Source organism: Syngnathus leptorhynchus, chromosome 3 (genome assembly GCF_054491065.1).
Source record: "Syngnathus leptorhynchus isolate UIUO chromosome 3, UIUO_Slep, whole genome shotgun sequence".
In the NCBI taxonomy this organism is placed as follows: domain Eukaryota; kingdom Metazoa; phylum Chordata; class Actinopteri; order Syngnathiformes; family Syngnathidae; genus Syngnathus; species Syngnathus leptorhynchus.
Window position 1 is genome coordinate 15,193,780 of NC_141197.1, and position 23,135 is coordinate 15,216,914.

The following is a 23,135-nucleotide window of genomic DNA, read 5'->3' on the forward strand; positions in this document are numbered from 1 at the left end:
ACATTTTTGCCTCATTATTTTCACCTAAAGAGCAATAGTGTGGGTTTTGAAGCCTAATCATCAGATTTGAGGTTTTTTTTGTTTATGCAGTTACTGGATGATTCTCAGAAGGCCGGTGGATGCATGTGTGAAGGATCTGTTTCTGTAATGTTCTTCAAATCTATTAGCACTTATTCCCCCTTCAAGGACTTACTTTGCAAGTTTTGAAGCGGACACATGACCCATGGATGTTGGTAGCAAATCAAATCCAGGACTTCTTTCTTGAATGCAGATTGCTGTTCGTATCACTGTGGAGAGCAGATAGTATGATTGATGGGATGATCTTACAGCACGTGCGTCTTCCGATCCATCATGCCTCTGCACATTGGACAGTGTCTGTAAGCATGTCTTCTACATTTATTGCCTCCTGACCAGACAGATTGATTCAACTGAAGACTGCTGTGCTCTGTTTATGAATAAATATATATTCTTGACATGTGCCAATGACTGCAATCTTAATCATTGTTTGGAACAGACAGCAATATTGTGTCATGTATTTATTTAGATGTAAAACGACCAACCAAAACAAGGGAAAACAATGCATGAAGTAACATTTTGGTCAATCAACCAACTTCAAGGAGAGAGAACACTCAATTTTATAATCCAATGTGTAGCCCGATCAGTAACATACTTGAAAATGTGTCAATAGTAATTAGATGAATTCCCGGGAACGACTCAAAAGCTTTCAAGCAACCGCAAATAGTATGTGGAGACTGATGTTGAATTATTCAAAATGTTGAATGATCGACAGTACAACCGCAACGAAATTTGATAAATAACTTTTAGTGTAACTGAAGTATCTCGGAATTTGTGATAACCAGCTCTCTCGATTGAGGCCCAGTAAGCGTGTATGTCGACAGCGCCATCTTGAGGCTGTCGCTTGAAACGAACGCCAGCTAATTATTGGATCAGGTTTAAAAGAATATCTATGCACCGTATCATAAACATAAACATTTGTTTGCACTGGTATAAAATTCATTTAGAAAAAGGTCAAGAAAAATAAAGAACGCGGTTCTGCTAAACTTAACTTATTTTAAACTCTGATCTTTGAACAATCGCCACCGACGCCATCGCTGAAACGAGTGGCGAGGTTTTAATCTGAGAAGACATGCAGGCGTCCCGACGCGTTGCCGCCCAGGATGGTGTTTCGGGTAGGGTGGAAGGCAGTGACGGACAGCACCGTGCTAAGGTGTTGGTCATCCGTCAACGTGTGCATGAGGCGGCCGCTCTCGTGGAACACCTGCATTCTTCGTGGCCTCAACATGCTGCCTACCAACAGGCAGTCTTCCTGTTTGGGGTCCCACACGGCCGACAGTTTGGACAGCCAGCGGCCCGTCCTCATGTCATGGCTGTGGACAAAATAAATAATCTTCCACCACTGACAACATTGACTTAAGTTGCTGAGAGTACCAGAACGAGGAAAATCACCACACTTCATCCCTCCAGACATATCATATTTCTTAATTATTTTTTTTGTTTTCCCATTGGGGATCATCGCTTTAAGTCGACTCGGAACGTCTTTTACCAACTGGTGCAAATGAAGCAGTAAAGTTTGATAAATACTTGAATGAAAAACATTTCTACGCCATAAACATTAACCCGAGCGATGTAAAAACAATACGTATGATGGTTGCTGAGTCAGCATTGTTATGCGTTGCGCAATACGTACCTGATGGATGTCAGCAGCGGGGCTTCGGTGATCATGGCAGATGTGTCATATATTCTGTTTACAAAAAAAAGAAGCCATGAAAGCAACCTGTATCTTCATACAGGATGGATGGATGTGGCGACCAGCACGCACCTGATGTAGTTGTCCATACAAGAAGTGACCACTCTGTTGCCAGTGTATGGAGAGAAGTAACAGCTGGATATGCTTAAAGAGTGACCCTGGAGCTGGGACACTGCTTGGCTGTTTGTCTTCTTCAAACACCGCACGTCGTAAATGTTCACCACCCTGAAGATCAATTATGTGCCAGTGACCAACATACGTAGACGATACACACCCACGTTACGTCCGCCGACCGTCCGCCCGCACCTGCTCTCGGCCACGGCACAGTATTGTTGCTGTACCGGATGGACGCTGACACAGCGTAGAACCTTGGGGTCCAACCAGTGGAGAGACTCGTGCGACGTTCTGCTCGGACATAGGAAGGTTTATTGATGAAATGACACATCTCAGAGAGACGCGTGCAGCGCAGAACGATACGCTACCCTGGGGTACGCCGGTCCACAATAGCGACGTTTCCACACCAGTGGCCGACCACGAGCGTCGAGCAATCGCGTGACAGGAAGTCGAAGGTTTTCAGCTCGTCTTCCGCTTCGTATACCTAAACACACAATGATTTCATAAATCCCTCCAGATTGTGAGACGGGCAGGCAAACACGGTCGAGACAGACCCGTTTGCAACATACGCGAGATTAAAATACGAGCCGATGGCCGATTGATTCCCGACTTCAAATTCAAAAGGGACGAAAACATGTCTCACATCATCTAAGGTGCCCTTCTCCACATCCATGCAGCGCAGGGATCCATCATAACTGAGACTCAGCAGCTGAGCGGGTTGAGCCTTGGAGAAGGCCAAGCAGTTCACCGGGCGAACGTGGGGTTCAAACAGCAGAACGCCGTCGTTGCCCCAGTCGGCACCCTGAGGGAGGAATCGGAGAGGGAAAGGAGAGCAGACTTTGGTCAAAAGGAAAAAAAAACGAAAGTTACCGACATATGTAAATAATGAAAAGAAAACCCACCACACTCCAGAGGCCCACTTGGCCATTCTTGTCGCCGGCAGCCAGGAGACTCGCGGAAGCAGGGTGGAAGGCCGCTGAGAAAATGCGGCCCGTCACAACTTTGGCCACCCGGGCTTCACTTATTGTCATCTTCTTTAGTGAAGAGCAGTACCTTTAACAAAGACTTCACTTCTTAGTATTTGTTTTCCCAATTTGGAATCGCATGAGTAACGTACTCTTTCAAATCACGTTCCACTCTTCTTTCTGCCGAAGACACCTGAAAGGAGAAAAGGAAATTTCATTGACTTCTATTTCCCATTCATTTTGGTGCAAGGCGATACATTTCCAATCCAATTCCCAATGAAATTTGCTGGAATTTTCCAGCCTTTTTTTGCAACTCTGTTTTGGCGTCTTTACCTCCAAGCAGAGCTGGAGAACTTGAGGCGGTAGCTTGCTTCCTTCGGCCATGTTGACTGGCTCGATAGGTAGAGGCCCCGCAGGCTTCTTGTGCTGTGAAAACATTCAAAACAACTCACATCACACGACACAGTGGAGGTAGAGTGCAAGAAAGTCCGTTTGGGGGCTCAACCTGTTTTACGATATCTGTTCCTCTTGGTTCAGGGGGAAGAGTGACGACCTCTGCTTGTTTGTTTTGGAGACGCAGGGACTTTCGAGGTGGGAGGACTTCTTTGACTACTGGGAGTGACCTGCCACCACAAAAGAGGAGCATTGCAGATGTAACGAGGAGACACGGGCTCAAACCTTTGTTGATTTGAAACAGAATCGGGGAGCAAATCACAACGACACCATATGAAAATCGTTGAGTCAGCGGTCGCACCTTGGCAGCCCCCTTTGTGATGGCTGCCGTTTTGCTGACAGTTCCTTTAAATCCTTAGATGCCTTTAGGGACAAAGACCAAGGATTAACCACGCAGAAAAGAATTGAGATAACTGTGACATCTACCTGAAGGAGCTTGATAGAAGAGAGGAAGGCTTGATTCCGCTTAATGTTCTCCAGACGTTCCAGTTCATAAGCCGAGAGTCCTTTACCCTGTCGTGACAAACGTACAACAAACGTTGACATTGTGCACAAGTTTTATGAACATTTCATCCATTTGATGGATACTTGCATTTGCGACATCTCCGTCGCTATTTTCAGCATCTGAAGAGTCTTCTTTTTCTTTGCGTTGTATGTTTACCATGTTGCGCTTCTAAAGATGTTGGACAAAAATGAAACACAGATTATATATTTTTTTCTTTCCTCGCTCAACCTTAATCTATCAATTTAGAACCAGACACACTGGAACAATTTATTTATTTATTTTAGATTATCTTGGTGCATTTGTACCTTCTCGTTTGGGTAACCGAACTGCCTTCATTCAGTTTGTCGCAGATCATGTTAATTGAACCTCACCTTACTTCTGTGTCGTGGAGCAGCAGGAGGCAGAGGAGGAGAGTAGCGAAGACGCTTGGAAGCCGGGGCGGTTCGAGATGATCTCCTGAGTCCTTTCATCTGGATTGGCATCATTTCCTGCCAGGTGAACATCAACAAATGCCTCAGTCATCATTGTGCACTTTTCACCCCTTACTACTTCAACATTGTAGTTTTTATTTGAACACCAATGTAGTACAGAACAGTGATAAAGAAAAGATAGCTTCAATAAATGTCATGACTATCCATGTAAATATAAATGATACAAAGCTAAAAGTTAGGAGTGACACATAAGGAGAAACCAAAACCATTTGGCAAATTTACCTTCGAAGAAAATTGTTATTATATTTTCTAATCTAGAAAGTGTTTATCAGAGTTCTAATTCCAAATACACTGTACATTCGGCTCACATGACATGACTCTGTAGTATTTGTAAATATGGAATTTGTCCAGAAGAAGTCAATTTATTACATTCGCATTTTTATTAATGCTAGCAACCTTGTAAAAACCAGACCAGACTTGTTATAGTCGTCAAAGCTGTCGAGAATCAGAACTCGAAGCAGATCGGCCTTTGAAACTCGTCCCTAAACAAGTGTTACCTTATCGGCAGCGTTGTACTTGAAACCTTTTGTCGCCATCAAAGTTTTTGATAAAACGGTTGAATTTACAAAGGTACCGGCTCCGCGGTCCTCAACTTGTAGTCGACTATCAGAATTGAAACGCCGAAGAGTTGCCGCGTTCTACGTTTTATAACGCGTTCTCCATGGCGTGTTGTGAAACAGAGTCCCGGCATCTTATTGGCCAATTTTATGGTGTCGTCATAGAAAAGCTCGCTGCTTTTGGTATATTTGGCCAATGAACGTCCGAGAAATTGAGCGTCACTTCCGCAAATCGCTTTGTCGCACACGTGTGTTCTGTCGCTATTATTTGGCAAAATCACAATAAATACTACAAGAATTTGGAAATTGTAGATTATGGTAAATTACCCCCTAAAAAGAAAGAAAAATTTAAATGTGAAATGCTGCAATAAGGTTTTGATATAAAGAATACATAAGATATCCAAATAAGGCAAATAAATCACTGATCAAATATTTTACATTGATTATAAAATGTTACCACAGTAAAAAAAAAAAAAAGATTGTATTACTTTAAATCCCCAAATACGGTACATGCATTCTGTATATCTTTCCTCAAAGATTGATTTCATTGCAAAACAACATTATTGCATCTTGGAAATAAGCAAAAAAAGGGTAAACATAGGTACAGGGTCGCAGGATTTGAACGTGCACAAACTCAGTAAATAAACAGGCGTTACAATAAAGTCATCGGTTGTTAATAAGAAAATGTCAACGTGCATGTGATAAACAACCAGCTTGAGTACCATGTTCTCCCTTATAAGCCTCCACAAAGCTTTGTGAGAGCGTCACATGACAAACACCTCCTCCTCACAGCCTATTTGAGTGTGAAAAAACACAAAACACATTCTCCCCCTGAGAAAAAAAGAGATTTATTAACAAGAGGTAACCAGGAAAGAATTTTTTTTTCATTTGCCCAAAAAAAAACCAAACAAACAAAACAAATATGCAAATACTGACTCAAGCTGTTGGCACACAATTGGTCGTCATAGCGCTGCATATATGCAAATATCTCATGTGCCAATTTGGGAGGGCGACTACAGCTAGATTGAGATTTTGAACATGTGAAAAAGTGGTACATGCGTGCCACTTAAGCTTCAGGCGCTCATCTGTACAAAGCCTGTAAAAATACATATCGAAATATCCCAAGAATAAACACAATTTTACTGCTGTATAGATCCTGCTAATACATGGCAATAGACAGGATGTGGTACACTTAAAGTATCGTACGTAGAGGAATCATCATTACAATATGCTGTACACAAGAAAAACATGTACATCAGCTTCAATGGCAAAATAGCTTAACAAAATAGCTGACATACATTTGTGGTCTATAATATTATATCATCTGTTTTTATAATAAGGGCTTGAAACTATATGTAACACTAGCCTAAGAGGTTCATCTATCATGAAACACTCGGAAGTAAACTTGCTACATAAATTGCGTTACGTCCCAAGGGAGAAGAAGCAAAAGCCAAAGCGTGTTTTTCCACAGGTAAAACCCAAAGAGTATTATTCAGTGGCTACATGAAACATCTCGCCATTTCATTTGGTTCAAGCAAATAATATGTCTGATATGTATTTCCTCATTTAGTGGCTGGGAGTGTTTGTAAAAAAAAAAATAGGTGGTGGTCATATTTAACTATTTGGGAAAATTAGATTGAATCCATTTAGCCTTTTCTGTTCTAAATGTAATAAAGGTTTACGGCATTATCAATCCTCTTTCATTGATTTGATGATCTCTTGAAAACACCTCGTGAAAAAGGCAGCTGTAATTTTAAGGCAAAACTTTCATTCTTGGATACAAAGGCGACTGACGCACAGATCGAATATACCCGGTCAATGCGAGCTTCATGTTATTGATATCCACCAATTGTTTATGTTTGCGTGGTTCAACCGCGTCTGATTGAACCATGCAAAAATGGGTTTTAAACAGTTAAACCACAGAGAATGCATAGATAAAAAAAATCTAAATATGCTACATTAGAGATAAATAATTCCCAATGGCGGTCAATAGAGGAATGTGAAAGTCACTCTCATTTAAATAAATGAGGGGGAAAATCAGAACCAGCCCAGGCCAGCTAAACTCTATGCAATGTTTGACATTTGTATTATTCATGTATAATTTATGTCTGTTTTTTCATTGACAAGTATTTACTTTTTTTTTTTTTACTATTTACTCACAATTTGGGCACATGGGATTTACTTGAAAATAAAAATAAAAAAATTACATTTACTGGAGAAATTAAATAGGAATTTTCCACTTGGACCTGCAGTGTAAACCAAACCCAAGATATGTGAATTATCACATCCCCCGCTATTAAAATAAAAATCAACGTATACAATACATAAGACCATAAATAACATACTCTGTCAACTATATGAATAAAACCTCTGGTGGTCTACTTAGCCTCTATATTAGACATTGATTGAGGAGAACATAATGCCTCAAATACAAATAGTAGCATATAGTACGTATGTACATTTCAATACGATCCTGTACACTTGCTATGAAAGTTGAGCCAGTCTCTTCACTATGATGTTTTGGGTTCGATTCTCAAGGACGTCTCATAAAGACGCTCCTCGCCCAGCACGGAACTGCTGTCCACCAAGTATTTTGCCACCTAAGACAACAACAAAGATGAGTCAGGGTTTCAAAATTAGATAGCTCCAGATTAACTTGGCGGCTCACATGCGCCAAAACCGACCGGCCGGAAAATTGACCGATCGTTCGGGCATCTTCTGAAATTTCTGCTGGCCGCCACACTCTGAATCCAATTTATTTCCAAAGTGCAGAAAAGAAGAAAAAATTCGGTACTCACCTTTGGTTGGTAATCGATCTTGTAGGCCGTCTGCTGGAACTGCCTTATTTCTCTGATGATGTGAGATATCTGAGAACAAACAAGATTGCAGTCATTTTAAGACCACACAGATAATTCCATGATCCTGTCCTTTACCATTCTCATCTTGGAAAAGTTGACCAGGTTGTCCTCAGTGTAGTTGGGTGTGCCTTCCTCAATGAAAGCCAAGTCAGTCAGGTACATGCCCAGGTAGGGAACACAAGGTGGGTCGCAGCTAAGGACACAAACAGTACAGTTGTGTTGATTCCTGATAGATATGGAATATTCTTTTCCCTCAGGAACTCATCAGACAAGAGGCTGACTCACTTTTTGAGCGCCTCCCTCAGGTTTTTGAAGCGGCCCTCAGATGACACCAACTTCTGTAACTTGTCAATTACTGTCTTCGTCTAAGAAAATCAGACGGAAAGCATTTGTTATAGCAGATTCAAAATGAGAACGGCGTGCGAGTAAAAAACCACGAGACACAATTTCCTGCCGACCTGCTTGGAGACTTTGAGCCAGGTCCTCTTGAGGCGGAAGATGGCACTGCGGTTGAGCGAAGACGTGATCTCCAGAACGGCGTTGTAGTTGTGCAGGCAGCGACAAATGTCCGCCGCCGCCACCCACTTCTCGATGGCCGCCACCCGCAGGTTGACGTCGTCCCACTGTAGGATTTCCGTAGCAATCCTGTCGCTGATCTGAGTTATACAAAGCATGGAAATGTCCGTCACTCTTTTTGGGCTTGAAATTTATTCCGCTTGTTATTAATTTAGTGGACGCACATCGTTGAAGTGCTTGGTTGTTTTCATGATGTAAGGAGTTCTCTCGTTCTTGTCGTTTTTCATCCAACCTTGACCGAAGAACTCCCTGGGGAAACACCAAATGCAGTAAGTAGAACACAACCAACGATTAATGATGTAGCGCAAAATTCCTAAAACTGGTTTACAAAAATGTTGCTGGGCTGCTCAGCGTCAACATTTTCCTGATTTTCCTCATGCAAATAACCTTTTCCTCCATTTTCTCTAACATCTGAATTCTCAGTTTGTGACACTCACTCGTACGGGATGACCTTAAAGACCAAGTGATCAAGCAGAGTGAGCTGCTCGGCGATCTCCAGGGCAGAGTGGTTCTCAAACGGCTCACTCCTGCACTCCTCCATCGCCTTAAACACACAAAATTTTCTAACACGGGCACCAACAACATAAGGCAAGTAGGTTGTTTCTGTCCTCTCACCGTGTGAATGATTTCTTCCATAGTGACCTGGTTGTCTCCGGGGTCCTCCTGTGTTAGAGTCCTGTATGCAAAATGACAGAAACACTTGAAACTCAACAATTGTTTTGGCAACAGACAGAATCCATAGCCACTTTTCTTTTTTTTTTGTATAAAGTACCGTATTTTATGGACTATAAGGCGCACCGAACTATAAGCCACACCTTCAAGGAATGTCCCATTTTAAAACTTTGTCCTTATATAAGGCGCACCGGACGATAAGGCGCACCATTAATGCATCATGTCAGATTTTTAATCCAAATCAAATCATTCTCCATTTAATCTTTTTTATTTCAACTTCAGACACAACAAATTACTTTATAATCACAAAATAATGATCCATAGTCTTTTTGATTCATGATTCATAGTCTTCAGCGGGCCACTTGTGATTGATTTCATGACACAATCCTTCGGGCCAGTTTAAATTTAGGAATTTGATCCATATATAAGGCGCACCGGACTATAAGGCGCACTGTCGGCTTTTGAGAAAGGTTTGGGTTTTTAGGAGCGCCTTATAGTCTGGAAAAAACGGTACCAGTGGTGATTTTCATGCTTGTTTGTTGATAACATTCATGTAAATAAAGAACTTTGTCATTTTAGTGTGTTATCGAGTGTTAAAAGATAGAAGCCCACCTAATAATGTTAGCAGCAGCCTTCCTTTCCTGTGTCAGCAGTTCTGGGTCATGCATCACCTCCTCAAGAAAGCCAATTACCCTTGTCTTCAGCTCAGAGTTCAGCTCAAAGTCCTGCACATCAACAACAGTAACGTCATTGCTACGTATTTTCTTTTGAAGTCAAAAGTGTGTGTACCTGGGCGTGTTTGGAAACCCAGTGACGCAGCACGTTCAGGACTCGGTTTGTCGCCGCTCTTCTGATAACAAACTCTTTGTCTCCATTCCTCTGGTCTGTAGGGAAGCCTGACGACAGGTTGAAGATATAAATGCAGTTTAAGAAATGAGAATAACACAGAAATCCCCAAATGTAAAGAAATTATAATATCACATAAAAAGCAACCCAAATCATTTTAAATATAAACATTTAGCACAATCTGGTTTGCTAATATTCTCCCAAATGCTCGAGTGTCATCCAATACATCCAAAAAACTCCATCTGACCATTTCGAGCTTTTGTATTTCTAAAGATGGTCTGACCTGTGGCAGCAAGGGACATGCGGCGGTACTTCTCCTTCGTCGGCGTGCCCTCATTGGCACCAGCTGTGGCGATAGCGAAGGCCGAGGCCGCCGAAAGAGCGCTGCGGTTATTGTCCAGCTCCCGGCAAGAAGACACCACCATGCTGTTGTTGAATGAGAACAGCGTAAACTCTGCGGACCGAGAAGAATTGACATTCAATACAGGTGAAATTGTTTCAGTTGAGTTATTGATTGTATAAAAAGTCTTGAGTCCAGTGTCTTGCCCAAAGTTTGCTCGGAAAGGCTCCAGCAGACTATTTTTGAGACTGGCTTAATACAACGAGGATTTTACATTCCCAAATGACAGTGTTGCCCATTGGAGGGCGACCTTGAGCCGAGGCAGAGCGAAGCGTGTACTTGTCCTAAAGCTCAGCATCAGTGACGGTGTTTGCCTGTGCTGCCCCCTCACACTTCCTCCCTGCCTTCCTCCATCGAACCGGGGGCGGAATTAGAGGAACACGCACATGGTTGCTAAGGTACAAGGTTTCCTTCCACCTACACTCGCACAGAACTGGCTTCCCTTGTATCCAAAACCGTGGGAGGAGAGCTCAGTGGGGATTAATTGCGCCTGACTGCCGAAAGGCATCCAACCAATGCTGGATTTATGAACAATCCAATTTGGGTTCAAAATTGGACCGACCCAGGATGTTGGGTCAATTTAACCCAACTTCCTGGGTCAGTCGAATTTTTAACCCAGCAGTCTTAAGGGTATGGATGCTCCTTCTTGGAAGCTGCGGGTGGGGTTTTTTTTTTCCTCTCTCTCCCGACAATCCCTTATTTGGTTGCTGCAAGACTTTCCACTTTCAAAAGTTGACCGACAAACAACTGCCAATAACGGGAAAGTCTATATTAACTTGTGTGACAGTACCGTTTTTTGATTTGACGTTTTTGGGTGTCGACGGGGACTTGGGAGGAGACATCTCCGCTTCAGTCTCGTCACTCTGACATGGTTCTTTGTCACATTCCTCTCTCACTGACTGATCTGCATCGAGATAAAAAGATTTGTAAGCAATATACATTTGGATTTGTTCAAATGGTGTCTTCAGTCCATCCACTGGTGGAGCTAGGGGGGGGGACACAGGGGCACTGCCCCCCCTAAAATATGCTTTGGACCACAGGTACCAGGCCAGTTAACTGACTTTTGGGTATTTGGGTATAAATATTTATCACTATTTTTTTCATACTTGGTGGACCCCCTTGTACTATTTTTCAAAATACCTCGAATATAGTAAAAACAATTTATAATGTTGCCTAACAAATTTTTAACGTGTTGAATGAGTTAAGATTAAAGAATGTTAAAATGGCTCTTGCATCATTTCATGTCACTGTTTGCGGCCCTCGTGGAAAGTTTGGACACCCCTGATACAAGATCAAATGGACAAGAGTATAGCAGTCTAACCTTGCTTGTTGGGGGCAGGCTCATCGGCTTTGCTCTCGGCCTTGGTTTCCCCCTCGTCGGGGATCTTGCTTGCCAAGGTGCTGGACACAAACAGCTTGTTGATGTCCAGGGCGGTCTTACCGAAGGGAGACATGGCGGCGTGCATGCTGTTTGGGGAGCAATTGAGCGCGGCCAGGTCCAGCGCTTTGCCTCCCGTGATAATGGGAATGTTGAGCGAGAGCTTGCGACGGCGGTTGGGCGATGACGTCTTGGTGATGGCGAGCGGCGGGGGGGACGAGAATTTGCGACTGCCACGTGGCGATGTGGGCGACTCGCCGTACAGAAGTTTGTTGCTCTGGCTGCTGGCGAAGAAGAGCTCCAAAGCACTGTAGGCAAGGTAGATATCATTTCAATTGAAAGAAAGAGTGTGTCTATGGTCTTCATCATCTCTACTAACATCCAGCAATGATGGAGGAATTTTAAAAACAACAACAATTGAATATAAAATAAATTAAAAATAACAATTTTAATAATGGTGCATGGATACCACACTTCGGTGGGCGCATTGTGTACGCAAAAGGAGCACATTAACATCAGTCACATTTGGGAGCAGCTCCAGCCATCTTTTCTTTTTTTTTTTTTTTTCATGGGAGCAACATTGTTTAAGACAGCATCCTCCTTGCACTGAGAGCCACCCCCTCCTAAGGCCTATAAATAGCATGCCAAGTGACAACGTTGGAAGGCACGGGCGCTGCCAACAGCAACCAGCCCGGGGGAGATCCATTGAGACACGAGGAGAGCGAGAGAGAGAGAGAGGATATGGATTCCTCCACAGTGAAGGCTTTTGTATGAAAACGGGTGCGAAGGGACTCTACCGCCATTATTTGTTGAGAAACTTAAAGCGTTGTTGTGGAAAAATAAGCAAGAAGCGGACATCGATGGAAGCTCCTGACGAAAAAAAGGAGGGCGGGGTGATCGGGTACAAAACACCACCATCAACATTTAATACTGCTGCAGATGAGAGGAGGAGGGGGGGGGGGGGCGAGGGAGGAAGAGGATGAGGAGAGGGTGGGGTCCTGCAGCAAAGTAAAGGGTTGTCATGGCGACAGCGCAGCGGAGAGAGGGATGGTCAGACTTGCGAAAAGAGAAAGAAAAAGCAAGAGGAGGGTGAAGGGAAAGTGGGTGGGCTTCAGTGGAGCGTGACGTCCTCACCTGGACGACAGTGGAAAGAAGTACGGGGGGGTGGGGGTCATTGCGGGGCGAAATATAGGAAGTTCTTAAACTTGACAGCACAGTGCGCTTGTGGTTAACACTCGTGCCTCGCAGTTTTTAAGACCGAGGTTCAAATATTGTCTCCGGGTTAGTGAAGACAGCTGAGTGAAGATTCAAAATTGTCCATAGGTGTGAACCAGTCATCTGATTGGCTGGCCACCAATTCAAGGTGTTTTCTGCATCTAGCTAGCATAGACTCCAGCTCACTCATGACCAAGTACTATAAATAAAACATCTCCTTATCCAAATATGAAAAGACGACGCTAACCGTGCGGGGATGGCACTGATCGGCTTCTTGTAGATGGTAATGAGCTTGTCCAGCATGACGTCTGCGCTGGTGAAAACGCGGTAAGAGTGAAGGAAGGTGTTGAGGAAGTCGATGGAGAGGAAGCGCAGGTCGGTCAGCCTCTCCAACAAGCGCTCCACGCTGGCGTAGCGGATCTGCAGCACCTTGCACGAGTTCATCATCTTGCTGAAGCGTATGTCCACGTCGTCGCAGTACAAACTGGTGTCGGACCTACGGGAACGATACGGAATGAATTGTAGGTTCTGATATATAAACGTTCCCCATCAGTGTTTGAGGGATATCTGTCATGCTTTACTGGCGCGGGGTGGTAGAGCATGTAAAATGGATGGCGGGACTCTCACTTAATCATCTGCGGCACGGAGACTTTACTGTTTTCCTCAAAAGCATTCATCATCAAACCATTGCAGCGGATGTTGTCGATGCACTAGAAGAGAGCAGATGGAAGGAAGCGCAAGAAAGTTAGCAAGTTCTCAGCGATGGAATTGAACTGAAAGTGTTTTGCAGCCGTACCTTGTAAAAATGAGCATTTTATAATCTGGCAGTGGTTTCTTTACCTGGCTGATGTCACTGGTCCACGCCGACTTCTCTTGTCGTGATGAGGCCACCAGGATGACAGTGTAAGGTTGCCCATCTTTGGGCTCCACTATGACTTTAAAGTCCAGGTGCTCGGTGTCCTGGCCATTCCGCTCTCCTTTGACTACAACATACAAGTTGGGTAAATTCAATTCAAGGCTCGGTAGATTTGCACCACAAAAGGCACTTCAAATACTTTGCATGTCTTACAAAATAGATTGATTCAATAATGCATGGTGAAAATATAAAGCATTCTAAATATTAATACATGAAAAATCATTGGCATGTTATTTCCATAATTCTTATGATTATTTTTCTTTCTTTTTTTTCTTTGTATCGATTGGCCTGATTAAATTGATAATAATTTATTTGTTGTAAGAAAATAAAAATACAAGGAAACATTTTAAAGATGCATTTCAATAAAAACATGAAATACTCCAAATAACCTTGAAGCACATTTACAAATACATTTTCTTTAAAATGGCAAAACACATTTTGGACGCTTTTGTTTATTTCATCTCGAATGTGACTCCAATGTAAAATGCATTTGAAATGCGTTTTTGTGCGACGCCAGTCCTGGAACTTTTCTGACACACTTTACACAATAAGGCTCAGTAGCTCATTGCAACTTACACTCATCATCAGTGCCCTCAGGATCCTCCATCAATGTGCAGTCAATGAGGGATACCACACCATTCTGCAAAACGGGGCAGATTCATCAGATTAGAAGTCATTAAACCGCCAATATTGGCCATGATCGCATGAAAAGGGGTCCAGCTCGGAGTACTCAAATCGATTGATTTGGAGTGGATTAAATCAACTCATTTAAAATGTGGTAAATCACACTGTTACCGGAGATTGTCGTCATTTGGTGCTACAGTCTCAGGGCTAACTATTTCATGTCTGTACGTGCACACAAAAGGCAGATGTTTACAGTTACTGCATTTTTTTTTCTTTTTATGTGAAAAGAGAAGAATTTATTTGCCTTAAGTGGATGACTCACCCGACATCTACTACATTATTATTATTATTATTGAAGTCAAAAATGTTTTTTCACATTCCTCTCTGTGTGATGTTCTTGCTTTACCTTAGTGACGTGCAGTTTCCCTCCTGAGCCTCGAGTGCAGATGATGAGATGTTTGGAAAAGAGGAAGCACTGTCTCTCGCCTTCCTTCTTCAGGGACAAAGAGCCCATGCGGCCCCTGGTGATTTTGCCTTTCTCGCTCATGGGCACCTGGATCAGAGAACCTACGGAAGGCCAGAATGATCAGAATCGCATAGAAAAGCACAATGATGCCGACAACTAGATAAATAAAACGACATTGCGATGAAAGACTTCACATCTTGGCGGTAGCGGTTCTTTTAGCCATAATCTAAATGTTGTTGTTTTTTTTGGGGGGGTGGGTAGAATCTAAAGAAATGAAACAGCCATCCATGAATTTCTGTTTCCAAAAAGCGGTGGAAAATATCAAATCAGTATGAATGGATGGATGGAGAAATGCCATCGAGTGGTTATGAAACAAGCCTACCTTGTCTGACAAAGGTCTGGCTGGTGTCCAGCAGTACTTCGCAGCCCTCCACAATCATTCGCTCAATTGCCAGATTCTTTCGAATATTCTCTGTTTCGCTCACCTCGTCGTGCATTATTCTGAAAAAATAAACCAGGACTTGTATATGTATATATATTCGAAGCAATATAGGAAAGAAATATCAATTTGGGATGGATGCAATAACGTCCTTATGCCTCGTTGTTATTCTCGGCAGTCTGTGTTTGAATGATCGACAACATGGAGATGTACCTCGAAAGTTCCTCGAGTTTGGATTTGGCATAGTCCAAGCTATTTCTCTCCACATGCTCATGAGGAGTGTGAGCCAGCAATTCATGGAGGGTTAGAATATAACGAGGGATCTGAGAGAGAAATACAGACTAATTAAAAACTTGTACGAGTCACAAGATGTTCAACGTTTGCTGTACAAAAGTATGAATTGGACGGGTTCCACATTTCAAGATTACTACCATACAGTCCAAATTAATTTGGTCATTGAACTAGTCTAGATCTATTTGATCGCCCCCCCCCCAAAAAAAAAATCTCTTCCCGTTGAATAGTACAGCTGTCGTTTAGCAACTGTTGCCACCTCACAAGAACCTGAAAGTCATTACCGAGCTGTGAGAACCGCACGCTAGCAAATACGAATGACCTCATCGATACAAAACATTAACGGCCATAACTGCTGCATGTAACGATGATAAAAGTGAAATAGGGCGGCTGCTGCAGGGGGGCTGTAATTAACAATTGAAGTTTCAACACTTAAATTCCTTTTCACAGTTCATACTAAACCTTAAGGGTACCCGCCCGGATTTATGCTAACACTTTAAACGTTTTGCTAGCACTTTCAAAGGCTATTAAAAAAATAAAATAAATCTGTGCTACCAAAGTAGTAACGATTGACGTTTAAAGTGTTATTTGTGGGCGGCGGACCTGAAACATGGGGTAAGTTAGGAAAGTCTCCAGTGTTCTTTCCTCGCAGTCTGGGTTGGTCTCGTACTGCTTAAGCAACTTGTCAAAGTCCCGGTTCTGTTTGCAGTGGGCCAAGATCTGCAGGCTGTACTGGTGGTTCCGCACAAACTCTTGGTAGATGTTTAACATGGGTAGCAAAATGTCAAAGAGGTCCGCTGAAGGGGAGGACAGAAGTATAGTTTTAATTCCTGGGTAAGACATTTAGGGGTCATGAGAGTGAAGATCGTAAAAACTTCTATTTAAAAAAAAAACACTCAACAGGAAAGAAGAAGAGAATAAAAAAAACACTCGATGATGAGGTTCCCCAAGCTAACGTCCCTTTGAAAGCTACAAGATGGCTGCTCCAAGTTGCCAAAGACCTGCGTCACCTCATCTATAGTTTGGAGAACTTGATTAAAGTCTCAGTCAAATACTTGGCCGCAACAGGAGAAGCAGATTGGATGTCTGCGGACAACAAGGAAGCGCAGTGGAGATTTCTTACGATTTGTGGACTCACACAAGTCGAGACAGATTTACTGAACAAAGAGTCTGAGGCCAGATGGCTTGCACATCATAAATGTTTTATGCCGGCATTATTCAAGTGGTCCTTTATGAAACGGGGAGGTGGAAAAGCGAATTAACATGAGAATGACAGCGCACCTTTCATTGTGCATACTGTTGTTTACAGCCAAGCGTTTTTATTCATCCATCTGTGACCGACATGACTGTCAATGAAAAAGGAGTAGCTCATGACACTTTTAAAAGAAAGCAATAAACATTTCTTTAAGAGTGACATAAGACTCTTGGTTTGAAAACAAAGTGTCCGTGATATGTCCGTTTCATTGGTTGTGTGGCAAGATAAATAAAACCGGCCTATTTGCAATTTTTCCAAATTTTTATTTTCCCCCCCATAGACAATTTATTTTCAAAACATTTACTTGTATTTGTTTTTTGCCCTATCGTTAACTAGGCACTCAAAAAAACAATTTTTTTGTGGGAGCTCGTCATATTTTTGGCTCTTTCTGTAGATGTCAAAACATGACAACAAAACTGATAGGAAAGTAGTAATTGGAGAAAAAGAAGTATGTCGAAGTGATTGTAAGTTAGATTTTTGGTTTTCAAAGTCAAATAATATGCAAAACTGTTATGGTGTAACAAGACTGGGGTCTTGTCAACATCTCTCTTACCCAGCACCAGTGTAGGCCAGCTAGCTATCCTTGCCTTCAGACCTTGGTAGAAGATCTGATGGAGGAACATGATGGTCTCGCTGACAAAACAAATCATCACAAATGTCGTCATCCGATCGGTAGCGAGGAGAAACGGATTCAGGATCCTGAAGCGATCTCACTACCTGTTGAGGAAGATGCTGCTGACGTCATCATGGGTGATGGGCGGCTTCTTGGAGCTCGCTGCCATGCGTAGCGGCCGCAGGAAGTTGTTGACCAGGATATGCAGTTGCTGGACGTATTCCGCCTCAGCCTCCAGCATGCTAAACACAACCTGGTTCCTCTTCCTCATGCTCTCCGCGTGGGGTGAACGAATGTAGTCCTGGATGATGGTTTTCCACTTCCTGCGGCAAATCCAACCTCGCAGGAAACTCTGGACCTGTCATTCATTAAACAGCTTGAAGTTACTGACCGGTTAACTTAATCAGTGCATTTTTTGATTGAGTCCTTGAAGGTGAACAGATATTAATTAATCATTAATTATTTTTAGCTGCTTGCTAAATCTGTTCCCCCCACCTTTTTTATCTTTTGGATCTCCGTGTCGTCATCACTTGGCGGTACCTCCGGATTGGACTGGATTTTCTCGTTGTCCTTCAGCAAAGAAGCAATCTAATGTTCAACACACACAAGAATTGAATTATTATAAATAGTGTCATCCATGACAGAAATGCTTTTTTTTTTTTTTTTTAGAATCCTTCAGATGATTGACAGGTTTTTGTACAGTTAGAAACTTGCGTGATCATCCAATAAAAGATCGTAAAGCCTTTATTTAAAGTAACTATTAAAATTGCCAATTTGAATCCCAATTTTAGAGGACTTTCATGAAAAAAGGACTCGGGGGATGCTCTTTTAGTGTTGACTTCTCGAGAGTGGACGTTTTCGCCCAAAACATACGTTTGTGTTTCAAGTAGCAGGTTACCTCTGATTTTAGCCGCTCTATCTCGATTTCCCCATCCTCTATCTGTTGTCGAAGTTGCTTGGCAACCGTTTTCTCCGTCTCCACTATTTGTAGAAGGTGCAGATACTTTTGCATGAGGCTCTCGTGCTCTGTAGCTAGGTTCCTGTAACTACACATTAAAGGCACGTTTGAGCTGATATATACACAAACAGATGTTGACGGGACCTGAGCGTTACCTAGCCTGCGTGATGGCGGCGACCCACTCGTCACAGTCCTTGACGTCTTCCGTGCGCAGCTCCAAAGCCTTCTGGTTGTCATGATTGAATGTGATTGTAAAATAATACTAAGAAAGGAGACACAAACAGATGCGCTTTTCACAATCCATTCCTCTGTCGGCATTAAAATGTGTGACAGAGAATTTTTTTCGAGATAGAAACAAACAGGATTGACGTGATTTTACTGAGGGGTTTTTTGTTTTTTTATAAAACCCGTCATTGGCTGAGCTTAAACAAGAACGCTATGAACAATATAATAATTAATAAAAATTCACTGAGCAATTGTGCAAATCCATCTATCCATTTTCTGAACAGCTTATACTCTCGAGGGTCGCGGGCGTGCTGAATCGATTTTCTAAAAGAAGCAGTTTTTTTGTGACGTTTTGTAAACTTCGCTTTACATATTTGTTTTGTCCTTTATGTGTGACCTACTTTTGCATTGGCACATTTCTCAGTCACCCTCTTCCACCTGTCATATTTGTTTCATCTCTAAGTGCACAATAACAAGTCATGTTCTCTCGTTTTTATTGGCCCCTCGAAATGCACTTTTTTCCCAGATGCAAATAATGGTTGCCATAGTAACATTGAGCTTAAACCGAGCTCGCCTTCTAAATGGAGCATATGAAAGTGGAACATAAATACTACAATGAGAAATGAAAGCTAATTGAAGAGGGATGGAGGGGAAAAATGCTTTTTTTGTTGTCGTTTTTTTTTTTCCGAGTGGAACTATAAAAAGCACTGGAGGCCTACAAGGTGGCAGTTGGCTTGGCATCGATTCGCCGCGTTGTCCCTTTCCCTGTCACACACTGATAAGATCCACTCGCACGGCCCTTCCCCCCCCCTGCACTTTTTGCACCGCTCACACACATATCCAAGCAGGTGTGCATATATTAATGCCTGAGATGTCTCCCCACATGACCTTAACAACCTGCTTAGCGCTCATTGATTCAAATTCTGATCTTTGTGGAAATCTGGAGGCCTTCAGATACCTGGTCTGTTGGTTCCTCTCCATGTCCTCCTTTCACTTCAAGTGGATGGAACATGAGCTACAACCAGTGTCGGGAAAATTCATTTTCTACACGAACTAGATCAAAGGTCAGTTCACTAATTTTGAAATGAACTTGTTCAGTTCATATTTCATAATTGATTTTTTTTTCCAAAATGAAAAGTTCCTAATTATTTTTTTTTTCCCCCGCAATCAGAAATAAGGTTGTTGCGAGATGTTGCCTTTTGGCATATTGGCATTTTCTCATTGTTTACACACATACATAATAAAATTGATTGAATTCTTTAATAAATTGAAACAAATACATCGACAAACAATCTGCTGTAGGTGCCAGACTGAGGTAGGAAACAAAGGCTGGACAAATAAAGTATTGAATTCAATTCAAAACATTTTAAGTCACATATTTGTTTTAACTAACTTTTAATTTGATGTGAATGTATTATTTCTTAACGTATTTGCCCAAAGAACCAGAAGACGTTTAGAATTTGGGACATAAAAGTGCAAATGTAAAGTGCAAAGCCCAAATAAATGACTAAAAAAAAGAAAAAACTTAATAAAAGTAATTTGTGGCTCAAGGCCATTGAGAGCACTACAATTTGACATATTCCAGAATGTTCCCACAGCATCATACCTTATCGTTGCCATTTGACAAGAAAGGGCAAGTAAGGCTGGTTGCTAGTGGCGCCACATTGAAATACGTCGACTGAACCATTTTCGTCGCATTTTGATGACGCACTATTTATGTCCGGGGTCGCCAAATCCTTTTTCTCGCGCTTAATTAGGCGCCTAATTGACTATCTTAATTAGGCGCCTAATTAAGCTGAGTTGAAAGTATGTTTAGCTGGGTAATATTTTGAACTCTAAGAAAACCTGGTACTCTTAAACCTAAAATGAAAATATTCTTCAAAAACCGTTCATTGGACCCAGAATGTGCCCGTTCACAAAAACGTTTACGACCGTTCGTGCAAAATATGACAAATACAAAACAAATACTTTTGTTCATTGAACGCTTTCAGGTACTGCACTAAATTATCCAGCATAGTAACCCATAAATGAAAAATAAATATGTTTTGTAAATTTAATTCACCACAAAAATATTGCCAAAAAAACCTGCCAAATTTGAACAATTCATCCAATTAGTTTGTTGAAGACTGCATATTGCACAACTTAGGACACATCTACTGTAAAATTTGTACCGATATTTGTGATGAGTGTGATTATTTGGGGAGGATAAAAATGACGAACATGCATAGACTTTCAGCTTCCAAGCTATGCAGCAGAAGACTGCATGCAGCTTGGAGGAACAATTTCACACTATCCGTCAGATCCCTCATCGATCTCCATCCTCATAATCTTTTGCCTACAACTTTGCCTTGAATTCAAAGTGGTAAAACGCATGCGGAGTAATTTCTCATTGCCTTAGTGGAAATGCGAGCAGATTCCTGCAGCTACAAAAGCGTCAGACGCGGTTGCCAAGGTAGGATGCTATTAATATCAAGACAAGGAATACAATCAATACGTCAAAACTGCAGGGGAAAGGGGGGGGGGGGGGGGGCAGCTCGCTTCCGCCGGAAGACAGACTACAAAAAAAGTTTCCATGCAAGGTTTTGTTCACCCGGACGACTATAAAAGTTCATTTTTGAAATGAAACTTGAAATGCATGATCAGAATCGCCGAGGAAGTCCAAACGCACAAATTCCAAAGCAGTCTCTACATCCTACCTGCAGACATTCCTTAGCGGAGGGGGGCGGCTTGGGTGAGGGCGCCCTGTCGCACACGCATCCCTCCAGCAGGTAGAGTCCAGAGGGGCGCGAGCTGGAGTCGTTCTCGAAGTAGAAGAGCATGTTCTGCAGCAGGCAAAACCACTTGGGGTGCCATTTGGTGTTGTCCGAGCTTTTTTTGCTCAGGCACCCGCGCCTGGTGCCGTCTTTCCTGGCTAACAGCGCCAGATAGGTGACATGGCCATCGTTGAGCCTCATGCCCTTCTGCATGTTGCATCCCCCCCTGGGAGGACGCGCACTTAGATCTTCCTCCTCCTCCTCCTCCTCCTCAGCACCTCGGAGAGACACACTCACTTGGCGGGCACTTGAGCAAGCGCCGCATCTCTTGGGTGAGAACACCTCCCCCCTCCTCCTCCTCTTAAATGGCAAAAAAAAAAAAAGGGAAAAAAAAGATGCACTCAAAAATGACTACACGCGCATACAAGTCTGAAACCAGAGCATCCACGCGAGAGAAGCCCTCATTGTGAGGGTGGAAGTGCGCGCGCGCACTGGCTTCGACGCATAAGCGCGCAAGAAAGCACAATCACGTGACTTGCCCCCCCTGAGCGGCAGCTTTCAGCACGTTGGACAGATGCTCTAACTCACCACGAATACAACACACACACACATGCAGCACACTAAAATATCGATCATTATGACATTGATTTGATTTCATGCACTCCCAGGTTACAATATTAGGTATAGCCTACACTTGCACAATCAATTGAGACATGCCACAAAATGTATTTGCCAATAGGGGCGGGGTGGGGGGGGGGGGGGATGATCGGCCCTGATGGAGCGGTCGTTTGGGAATCTTCAGAAATTACAGATGGGAAGAGCCTCTTTCAAGTGAATACACTGTCTCATTGACTATCTTGCAGAAACAGTCACACACACACACACACCCTGCTGTCAATTCAAAGCCAAAAGGTAAGCAGAGCTGCACTGTGTTTTCTTGGATGCGCAGATTAGCATTAGATAGCCGCATTAGCTTCAGACAAGCAGCACATTGCTGAGTGATACAGTGAGAGCATTTGATCTGTCTGGATCTCAACATTTCAGAAGAAGCCCACACGTTTCAAAAACATTTATTTCATCATTGCATTCTATTTTCCATAAATGTTCCATGCATCTGGAAGAACAACAGCGTTTGTCCAAAGGAGCCATAAAAGCACACTTCCTGCCACTTTGCCCATATTTGAACTTCCTGTGTAATTACTGGGCTGAAAGACAATTCATCTGTCATGCTGTCAAGGCGACAGGTATCAACTGCTGTGATGAGTGTGACGTCAGTAATCCCGCAATAACCATATTGAAACGGCTCTGGGTTGAGGGGGCAGCTTTGATTTTAATTTCATTTTTAATAATCTCACTCGCCCGAATCCCCAAAGGTGAACTCAGATTCATGATTACATTTGCACTCATTTGTATGACACACATATATATGTCTTATCATTGAAATTATTCTTGAATATGAAATGATTATGATCTAATGTCCCATCACTCGCTTGACGAATACAAAAGCCACTGATACATTTCCACATCTAACACAGTGAGAGAGACCCTCATTAGTGCCAGCCCATAATTAAACCTGGATTAGCATATTGGAAAGAGGACACACACAATAGTTTGTTTCATCACAGAGGGATTACGCCACTCTGCCTGGGCGGGGTCATTAAAAGCATACGACCAGGTTGCAGGGCCCAAATAGAAAAAATTTGCTTCCGAGAATCAGCTAGTTTATGATTGGAAAAGATTTTCCATGATCATTTCATTGTTTTTGAACTCTCAGATAAACAAGGACAAATATAGGGC

The 23,135-nt window shown here is 42.6% G+C and overlaps 2 protein-coding genes across 2 annotated transcripts; both read right to left on the bottom strand.

Annotated features, from left to right (window-relative positions):
- Nucleotides 1-523: 523 nt before the first annotated feature.
- On the bottom strand, nucleotides 524-4,972 carry wdr76 (WD repeat domain 76). The gene is made up of 15 exons (XM_085908043.1): nucleotides 4,794-4,972; nucleotides 4,177-4,293; nucleotides 3,893-3,973; nucleotides 3,727-3,813; nucleotides 3,602-3,663; nucleotides 3,353-3,470; nucleotides 3,181-3,273; nucleotides 3,000-3,040; nucleotides 2,785-2,935; nucleotides 2,526-2,684; nucleotides 2,251-2,366; nucleotides 2,075-2,173; nucleotides 1,841-1,993; nucleotides 1,709-1,762; nucleotides 524-1,388 (listed from the first exon to the last, which is right to left on the bottom strand). The coding sequence occupies exons 1-15, from the start codon at nucleotides 4,830-4,832 to the stop codon at nucleotides 1,133-1,135; spliced, it is 1,626 nt and encodes a 541-aa protein (XP_085764169.1). The 5' UTR covers nucleotides 4,833-4,972; the 3' UTR covers nucleotides 524-1,132.
- Nucleotides 4,973-5,689: 717 nt separating this feature from the next.
- Nucleotides 5,690-21,551, bottom strand: LOC147059469 (ras-specific guanine nucleotide-releasing factor 1-like). Its single transcript, XM_085907219.1, has 27 exons — nucleotides 21,282-21,551; nucleotides 18,516-18,622; nucleotides 18,301-18,448; nucleotides 17,898-17,990; nucleotides 17,507-17,760; nucleotides 17,343-17,422; nucleotides 16,138-16,331; nucleotides 15,457-15,566; nucleotides 15,187-15,305; nucleotides 14,745-14,905; nucleotides 14,291-14,354; nucleotides 13,639-13,781; nucleotides 13,426-13,508; nucleotides 13,046-13,294; nucleotides 11,527-11,891; nucleotides 10,996-11,109; nucleotides 10,089-10,259; nucleotides 9,749-9,855; nucleotides 9,572-9,684; nucleotides 8,903-8,963; nucleotides 8,725-8,831; nucleotides 8,452-8,536; nucleotides 8,170-8,367; nucleotides 7,997-8,076; nucleotides 7,787-7,904; nucleotides 7,652-7,720; nucleotides 5,690-7,453 (listed from the first exon to the last, which is right to left on the bottom strand). Exons 1-27 carry the CDS (start codon nucleotides 21,549-21,551, stop codon nucleotides 7,364-7,366), a joined length of 3,753 nt encoding a protein of 1,250 aa, XP_085763345.1. The 3' UTR covers nucleotides 5,690-7,363.
- Nucleotides 21,552-23,135: the final 1,584 nt, after the last annotated feature.